The sequence below is a fragment of the Crocodylus siamensis genome, chromosome 5, assembly GCF_052110815.1.
Source record: "Crocodylus siamensis isolate JL-2025a chromosome 5, ASM5211081v1, whole genome shotgun sequence".
Lineage (NCBI taxonomy): Eukaryota > Metazoa > Chordata > Crocodylia > Crocodylidae > Crocodylus > Crocodylus siamensis.
This window is the reverse complement of record NC_143399.1, coordinates 197,258,566-197,268,174: the sequence shown is the minus strand read 5'-3', so window position 1 is coordinate 197,268,174 and position 9,609 is coordinate 197,258,566. Positions and strand designations below refer to the sequence as shown.

At 41.1% G+C, this 9,609-nt stretch overlaps 1 protein-coding gene across 2 annotated transcripts in view; it reads right to left on the bottom strand.

Annotated features, from left to right (window-relative positions):
• Positions 1 to 2,018: 2,018 nt before the first annotated feature.
• WDR48 (WD repeat domain 48) overlaps positions 2,019 to 9,609 on the bottom strand; it is a 33,933-nt gene continuing 26,342 nt past the window's right edge. For both annotated transcript variants that reach the window (XM_090047775.1, XM_090047774.1), the window contains 4 exons: positions 8,494 to 8,581; positions 7,463 to 7,539; positions 4,852 to 5,044; positions 2,019 to 4,006 (listed from right to left, as the gene is read on the bottom strand). In XM_090047775.1, coding sequence (XP_089903901.1) covers positions 3,911 to 4,006; positions 4,852 to 5,044; positions 7,463 to 7,539; positions 8,494 to 8,581 — 454 coding nt within the window. In that variant the 3' untranslated portion in view covers positions 2,019 to 3,910. The remainder of the gene's footprint in view (positions 4,007 to 4,851; positions 5,045 to 7,462; positions 7,540 to 8,493; positions 8,582 to 9,609) is intronic.

The following is a 9,609-nucleotide window of genomic DNA, read 5'->3' as shown; positions in this document are numbered from 1 at the left end:
AAACTTAATTGTCTAGAGTGGAAGCAGCATTTGTGACTTCTGGAGATGCTGTCAACTTGGAAGTGCATAGTGCACCTGCCTAGCACCATGACTGAAAGGGACCTAGAGGTAATAACAGACCATGGTATGAACATGAGTGATCAGCACAATGCTGTAGCCAGCAGGACAAACAATGCTCTGGCATGCATCAACCAATGCATCTCAAGCAAAACAAGGAAGTGATTCTTCCACTCTAGTTGGCACTGGTGAGACCGCAGCTGGAGTACTGTGTCCAGTTCTGGGCGCCACGCTTCGACAGGCACGTGGAAAAAGCTTGAGGGAGTCCAGAGAAGGGACACCCAAAGATGAGCCATACGAGGAAAAGCTGAGGCACCTGGGCCTCTTCAGCCTAAAAGAGAGAAGACTGAGAGGGGACTTGGTAGCAGCTTACTGGTACATCAGGGGACTACATCAAGGGCTCAGTGAACAACTGTTCACTAGGGCACCCTTGGGGAAAACCAGGAGTAATGGCCACAAACTCCTGGACGACTGATTCAGGCTTAAAACTAGGAAAAAAAATCTTCAGTTAGGGTGCCCAGACCGTGGAATAAACTCCTTCCAGAGGTGGTGCAATCACCTACCATGGAAATCAAAAGGAGACCGAACAGTCACCTCACTGAGGTCACCTGACCCCAGGTGTCTTTCCTGCCTAGTGCAAGGGGGCTGGACATGATGATCTTGTGAGGTCCACACCAGCCTTTTACAATCTATGAATCTATGTTGTTCCTGTGCAGAGGCATCCAAGCTGAATACTCTCTCAGTCATGCAGGTAGCCAGATTACCGTAGGAAATAATAATTTATTTTCAGTAAATATCCGTATGTATTCCACTCAGTGATTCACAGGCACTAACTTGTGGAGAAGTTTGGTAAATTGTGGTTCTTTGAGATGCACTGTCCATGCTCCAACCTCCTTCCTTGCTACTGCAGGAGCAACCCAGATGTTAACAGGTAATACAGAACAAGAGGCAACTGGCTTCACTCCACCCTTTACACCCTTAACAGGGAAGTGGTAATGGCACTGGTGTGACCCAAAAAGAGATGAGATAGCCATGAAGATGAAGAGCTTGAGTGCACCTGTATTAAGAGTGGACTAGATGGCCAACATCTCAAAAAACAGTTACTTACCTTCCAGTAATATATTCCTTCTGGGAAAGCACACAACACATAAAGCAATAATTTAAATAGAAAGGAGATTTCAAGGGCATTTTTACACATGCAGGTGCCTGCTGCTGAGCCACATGCAGTTGTATAAGTGGTGAAATGAGTGTCAGCACTGAAAAAACAGTGGTGATGCGCTTTTGAACTAAAACAGCTCAAAGGTGCTTTAGTTCAAAAGCACACTGCCATGAATAGTGCAGTGCATGCCCACAGCGGGCACGGGACCACACCACCACCACACAGGTTTGTAAACTTTGGTTTGTGAAAACATGGGTGCCAACAAAGAAATTAGCGTGAATTATTTGTCCAAACTATTTTCATTAAAAAGGGAGAGGTATAAACTGTTCCGTTACAAAGCTATACCACTTCAGACCCCTATCCCATCCTATATCAGTCTATATTACAAAGTGAACTTCTTATAGGCCTTCACAAATGTACACAACAGGAAACTCCAAGCTGAGTTTCACTTCTATACACCTCCCATCACTGTACAGATGGTCAAGGGAAAGGGATAGCTGGAAGAAGAGTGGGGGCCCTCTTTGGAAAAGCACAGCTCTTCTCCTAGGTCCAGAGACCCAGGCTGAGCCACAAGCTGAGATGTCAAACATTTTTCCCTCTATAGAGTCATTTAACCATGTTAAAGTCTGCCTTAAAAAGTCTGCATAAATTAGCGTGCATGTTTTCCTAATGCACAGCAATTATTTGAACTGCTAGGAACCTATCAAGCAACTTTCAGAAATGCTTCTCAAATGATGTTGGGATTTGAATAACTCAACTGCCTGCTTAGAGAAGTGAAGCAAAAAGAGCAACCACTTTCAAATATTTTAACTAAAGCCTTTATTCTATACAACTGTGAAACACAGATCATTTACCCTTTTGGCATTGCAGACTCTTCTGTCAATCTTTCCTGAAACTGCATTATTGGGATGGTTGGAAGAAAGAAAGAAAAAAAAAAAAAAAGTTACAACCTTGGCTAACTTCAGACAAAAACTGGGAGCAGTTACAATGTTTACAAAGGAACAGCAAGACAACCAGAAAGAATCAATCTCCATTAGAACAAAGCTTAGACCCCTGCTAATAATAAATACAATTCTGGACAACAACTCAATAAAATTACAGCTCTGTTTAACCATTTAAATCACAAATATCACTAAAAATATGCGGTAATAGCACAGTTGTGTCAGTATACATGGGACTGGGGTTTAAAAATTCAAGTGGACTTTAAGGGAAAAACAAACAAACAAACAAACCAACCACACATGCTAACCTTCATTCTGAAACATACCTTCTCATGCGCGCAGTAAGCCTGTCCAGTTAGATTAAGCATGCAGAAGGTAATGACTTGAGTATTTTTCAAAGAAAATGTGTTGATAAAAACAATCTTATTTTTAATTTGATCTCAGTAATGTAATGAACCTGGGACTTTCTTAATGCTCTAACCTAACTCCTGATAGCAAAAATACAGGAAGGGCAAGAGCACATCTCCAGGGGGAAAAAAAGAATAACAGACTGCCCTTTGAAGGCACTTGTGCTTCTGTTTCAGACAAGAGTCATTTTACACAATTTCTTTGTGAGGATTATTAAATTTTCTCTGGCTACAAAGTTTTATTTTTTGGAGGGACAGCCCCAAATTTTCTTACCACAAGTTGAAATTCTCCCCACTCCCCAATAAGTTAAGCTTTTTACAAGACCACTATGAGTTCATGAAAGCCTTAAATTTTTAGGAACAATAGTGAAAAGAAGATCTGCATACAGCTATAACAAAAACAGCATATAAAACATTGGAAAGAAAGCATACAAGTACTTCTGTATCATGGATATGAAGTTCACTGTGTAGTATCTATAGTCTGATAGTAACAAATAAAAGTTAAATTTTTCAGAATGATCTGCAGTTTTGACATGTCGAGTTTAGAACACAGGTACTGGGAATTCCAACTAGCTTGTCTTCAGAACAGGGCAGGAAATAGTTACATATTGTCTTTTAAAAAAATTCTTATGTTGTTGCAAAACAAGTTACTGTATTATGATGCACAGCATCACTGGACTCACCCTGCTACAGTATTTATCTAGTGTTTTTACTCTGAATGTCAATCTCTCTACAACATGTTTGATCCACCATAGTAAACAAGTCTCATGTTAACCCTTCACTTGCAATTACATGGGCTGCTTCTTTTCAAGTGTGTAATAATTTTATTCTTATTCCTCTACATGGTAATTTTGTGAATAACCTATGAAAAAAATAAATATAGATACCAGATGAATGGAATGTACTCAAAAAATACAGTGCATGCAGTTTTGAATTACGCTGCGAACACAGTGACTAATATGGCCAAAATGGTGTTTCATATTAAGCATGAGCAGATGAAAATAATGTTCTGGAAGGAAAAAAAAAAAAGAGAAAAGGGGAAGCAAAAGTCTGCACTGGATCATCATCTGTTCTCTGTACACCTTACAGAACATGAACCACTCAGGGACTTCCCAACTCACTCACTAAGCCTTGATTAGGACAGACTTTAGTTTAAAATCATATAGATTTTTTTCCTCTATATTACAGCTCTATTAGTCACTTCAATTAAATGTATACTTTCTGTCCATACTGAGTCATTAGAAGTCTCATCTACCTTAGGGGTTCAGTGGGCTTCTATAGTACTACTCTTGGAACCAGTACAGTAAGGTCAAGTAAATGAATAACATTTGGGTCCATCACTTCTTTCACGTTGATTTCTGGCGGTAATGAAGTGTCAGATCTCCACCACTCTTCCATATGAAATGCTTTACAGTTCGAAGGTCCATGTTTGGATCCAAAACCTAAAAGGTGAGAATTTTTATAGCTTTTGATACCTGGGGCACACTTTTTCCTGTATAAAAATCAAGGACACACTTCACTTTCACACCCAAAAGAGATGTATGTAGGAATGACAGGTCAGCAATACGTTATGGCCCAGCAGACTGGACGAGTGGTGCCAAGTTAGTCCACCAGCTGGGTCCAGTCTGTGGGCCCAATCCTTCTGCACAGAGCTTGTGTTGTATTACAATTTTTTAGATGATCCTTAGGCCAATTTTTAAAGCTTAAACAGCAGCATTTGCTAGAATAAGAGCAGACAGGCAGTGTACAAGCTGTTCCTCCTCAGCCCTGTATCTCAAACCTGGCCTGTCACATTCACAATGCCCTTTGGTCATTCTACTTCAGGCACCTCTAAAAAGTGTGCATTACAGATAACTACTCAGTAGTAGTTGGTTTATCAGTCCATCACGTACCAGAATAATGTCAGGACTAAGTCACAAATGGAAGAAAGATAGAACCAGTTTCAGAAATAGCAAAGCATCAAGATAGCTACAATTTGGTTTATGTTCAGCTAGCCTGAGCAAGCATTTGCAGTATTCTCCCCTACTCCCTGCAAAAAATTACAGGCCAGCAACCAACATCCCAGTATACAGATGCTTAGCGATGCGATCTATCCAATTGTTTTACACACAAAAGATAAACCTGTAGGATTCCCATGAGATCATAGGAGAAAATTAAGTTTCAAAGACAGTTTAAAACAGATCAGCTGCAAGACACTTTTAAGATCCCTGCCTGGAGATTCAGAATTGATTTACTGTTAACCGTTATCTATACCTGTCACATGCACACGGACCTTCAGTGGACTTACCTGGTCCTGGCACAAGAGTTCAATTTTCTCTTCCGCTAACACAGCAATGTCCTCCTCTTTTTCTTGTTCTCCAGCTTTTTCATTATTGGAAGAGCTTGTCGTCTGAGATTCATTATCCAGATTTATGATTTTCTCATAAACATGTTCCATTACTTTTCTGACCTGTAGCATGTCACTAGCTGATAATCTGTCTCTGTGCAAAGCAATAAAAAATGCAAGACAACTGATTTAAGCCTTTTCAACTTTTACCTTCACAGCATACAACCAAGTTTGCTAAAGCAGATATATTTTCATTTGCAATGTAAAATAAAAGCATTCTAATATAAAGATCTTATTTCAATCTATGGTATGAGACCATCTGTAGTTCTGTAGAGTATCAGTTACACCATCTGGTAAAGGATATGATATAAAATTAAAGGAATTGAAAGTGATGGGAATGATCAGATTAAAATCTCAGATAAAGAATTCAAACAATTTCAACCGTTTCACTTCAAAAGGAGAGACAGCTAAGATGACGGGATAAAAATACATTGGATGATAAGTGATATACAAGCAGCAACATCTAATGAAATTAAGATGGCAGGACATTAAAAAGCAAATGAAATAAGATTGTCCTTAGGCAGTCACAGAAACAAATATTTAGCAAAACTCAAGGAGGGACTGGACATGTATCTAGGTATCAAGAATATTCAAACTTAAATGGCAGCAACACTTTTGGCAGAGTATTGAATCTCATTACTTCAGAGATTATACCAGTGATTTCCTAACCTGTTTTTAGACTCAAGGAACCGCTCTATAACTTTTTCAATTTTAGGAGCAACCCATTTCAAAATATTATAACAAAAAAGAAGTGACATGTTTATGAGTGGTCATTAAAACTTCTTCCTGAAGTCCCTTTACTTCAGATTAGATCTCTTCAAAAAAATCAAAAGTTTTTTTTGAAATTAAGAACCTGGAAATAAAGAAGAAACACTACTTTTAAGGCAACATTGCTACTGAGAAGTTACGGGTGCAAAAAAAGTCAGAAAATTATGGAATTCTGACCCTGAAGTGTCTTTATTACATGGATACCACAGTTTGACTACAGACAGAGACCAAGGTCTGCAGCATATTTGTGAGGAGGCATCGAAACTTCCTTTCCTTATCAGCAGAGAAGCTGCCCCCCTCTCATTTTGGCAGCAGGAGTCTTACACAAAAGCAATTCAGGAAGGGAGACACTTTCTGTAAGAAGCAAGATTTCTTACAAATTGGATGCAAGGGCTGGCTACTGGAGGTTACTTGGGAAGCTGGGAGCAGTGAGAACACACTTGCACTAAGCTGGAGAGGCAAAGAACAGACAATGTTCTGGTGCCCCAGTGCAGATGACTCCAAGTACCAGCTCTGCACCTGGTGTCAGCCTGCCTCTGGAAGCCAGGGACTCTGTGCTCACCCTCCACCCACTCTACAGCTCCTGTTTCTCCCTGTGCTGTTTCCCTGTGAACAGCTGCAGCTCATTCTCCACTGGCTAGTCTTCCCTGGAGCCCTCTATGGGCACTGGGAGCCACCAGTGCCATCTGGTCCAGGCTGGGCTGGCTCAGGTAGCTTCTCCACACTGCGAGTGGCTTCATGAGAACCTGGTGTGAGCTGAGACTGAGCTACTTCTGGGAGGCCACACATCCTGCAACATGCTTGAAAAACCTGTTTTGGTACTCGGGTTGTGAAATCACCAGGCTTTACCAGCCTATTAGAGACCCTGAATAAGACCTGACATGAGGGACAGATTCCCGTGCAGGCAGCTGTTTGGTTTCTTCTACTTTCATCTGAAATCTCTAGTACTGGCCACCGTTAGAACCAGGATTCCTAATTAGATAAGCAGTGGGTCAAATCCAGTAAGACAGTTCCAGTGTTCCAGTTTTGCCTGGAACATGGGAATTGAAAGCATTATACAACTCGATAAAAATGAAACAGTTAGGTTGCCAAAAAAAGTTTCAGCCCAAGTCAAAGTTCAGCATTTGGGTAAATTAACTGACAGCATAATACCTTAAACTTTCAAATATTTTAGTATCATCTTGGGTGCATCTACACATGAAATTAATTTGAGGTAATAAACGCTGGGGCTGTTCAAGTCAGAGGAAACTGCTCCTGGATGCAGTATCCACATGTGCAGCCAGGACAGCAGCAGTTTAAGCTGGGACGGAGCAAGCCCCTGGCTGGTTGGACTGACCACACTCAATGCATGCATGTGGTCAGTATGTACACAGGTGTTTTGGTGCACTAGAGTACTCCACCAGAAGATGGTACTGCCCACAAGAGCACTATCTTATGGCAGAGTTAATTAGTTCACTGTGCCCAGTATGGCACACGTGTAGACTAACACTTTATTGTGAAGCTAGCCAACACTGCAGTAAAGCACATGTGTAGATGCACCTCCTGTGTAGGCAGATATTCTCCCAACACTATACACTCTCCCTCTTTCAAATCTTGAGAGATACAGAGAGAGAGTGTCCAATTTTGACTTCTGGATGATCAAAGATTCTGTTGTTTTTCTTGGCAAACTTTTTTTTTTTTTTTTTTATGAGCCCTTCAACTGAACTTTCAGTACCTCTGAAATAGAGTAAAATTATATACCTACTTTTTCAACGTCTTTGCCCCTGAAGATGAATGAGGTTGGAGGTAGAAAGGGATCTTATTGAATTTAGGCATATTTTTCTAAAATGAAATGAGAATAAGGTATTATATTTAGTGAACTGATATGATCCTCATTAGTGCTGTTTCCAACAGGAAAGCATCAGCTCTCATTTAACAGGTTAACAAACCAAATAAGAGAGAAATCTCTCTAACACAACTCACAACTTTTCTTTAAACTGTTTAAACATCTGAAGGATGCCAGATGTGTGTCTTGTACACACTTATTTGCCTAGCCTTGTATATATATTGCTGCACATACCAGTAAAAGCATGGTGGTGCCAAAAGGTGCAGCAACAAAGAGTTCTCTCCCCACTTTCTATTTTCTGTACTTTAAAATGGGACAGGTTACATATCAAAAGTCCAAATGTTGTTTCTTTAAAAATTGACAGTTTTAAGAATAAGGGCCTGGATACCTGGGATCAGTCCTAGGTAACAGTCACTTAAAAAAAGTGACCTATTAAGGAACAGAATCAAATCTCCAGTCAGACTAAGATGGGCATTCAGCATACTACTAGCTTGAGAATGTTTCTTTTTTCAGCTGGATTCTAGTACTTTCATTTTTGTTAGCAAGCAACACTCCTTATGAATGATGGAGAAATGGACATTATAATGTATACTAAAGTTGCTTTAGTCTGGAGGGGCCTCAGGTGAGCTGAGAACATAAATGGCATTACTGCGAGTGTAACTTATTTTTTTCGAATTTTATCAGATGGTATATAAGACCAAAATATTTTCAAAAAGCTGTTTAGCTCACAAAATGCCTGCTGGTTTACAGAATTATCACAAGTCCCATACTTTCTGGAAAGCAGGTATCAGAGATCTGTAATGTGCATGAGGACAGCATTTCAGGTTAATAACTCAAACATCCCTTTTAGCCTAGTTATGGGGAAATATTAAACACATGATTTGAGAGTTTGGTTAAACTCCTTTCTAGATCCCCAATCAAAGAAGAGTGTTATATACAGCGATACTTACATCCACAGTGATGTCAATTACCCATTGTGGCACGGTTTCATTAAGGAGCATAGATTCAGTTTCACCACCTGAATCCCGACATAATAACCTAAGACAAAGAAATGAGTTTCATGAATGATGCAATTAAATTACTGGGAGGGGAGGGGAAAAAATAAATAAATAAAAATCACTGTATAGTACATAGTTAAAAAGCACTGTAACAGGGCAGCCTGCCTGCTGGTAAGACCCAGTTTGGAAGTTGTCACATTTCCTATAAAAAGAGGTGAGAAGTAAGCTGTCCCCTCCACTAAAGTCAAACAGGGGGACTGAAACGAAGGAATCTTAGGCAGCAGAGGCTTAGGATGGACAGAGGAACTGTTTGTTTTGCCTAAGAATAAAAGTAAGCCCTGGACAAAAGACTTGGCATTAGTGTCCTGCAGGGCTGGGGAAACAGACCAGCTGTTTGACATGCAGGCAAGCAACAGATTAGAACAAAAAGTCCAGGCCTTGCTTACAAAGTCCAATATGTTAAAAGCCACAGTGGTGATGTTCACATTAAGTAACCAAATTTACTTAAGTGACATTGGGACTGAATGTCACAGTGCTCCCAGACTTCAGATGTACTATAATAGTTGTGGGTCACAGTATTGAGAAATTAGTCATTTAAAAGCCAGTAGGTTGGTTACCAGTAGGGGTGCACTGATAAGGATTTTTTTGGGCTGATACCGATCTGACTGCTGATAACGCAGCCAGAAGCCTGGAGAGCAGCGACCGGCTGGTAAGTCTGCTGGGGGGGAATAGGGTATGGGAAGGATGGGCAGCAGATCAAGACCTTCACGGCGAGGGAGGGCTGGGGCAGGTGCTGCCCTGCCGGGGCAGGGTGGGATACTGGATGGAGCCACAAGTGGCTCGTACAGGGGGCTACCCCCCATCCCTCCCTGTGCCCCCTGGATGATCCGCTCACAGCTCTGCCCCACACCCCGCCCTGCCCTGGCTGGTCAGCACCTCCCTCCTTCCCCAACCCCACTCCCTCTCTCACCATGGGGGCCTTCGATCTGGCTCCCCCCAACCAGACTTACCAGCCAGACATTGCTCTCCAAACTGCCATGCTGGCTACATGCATGCTGCAGCTGTGTG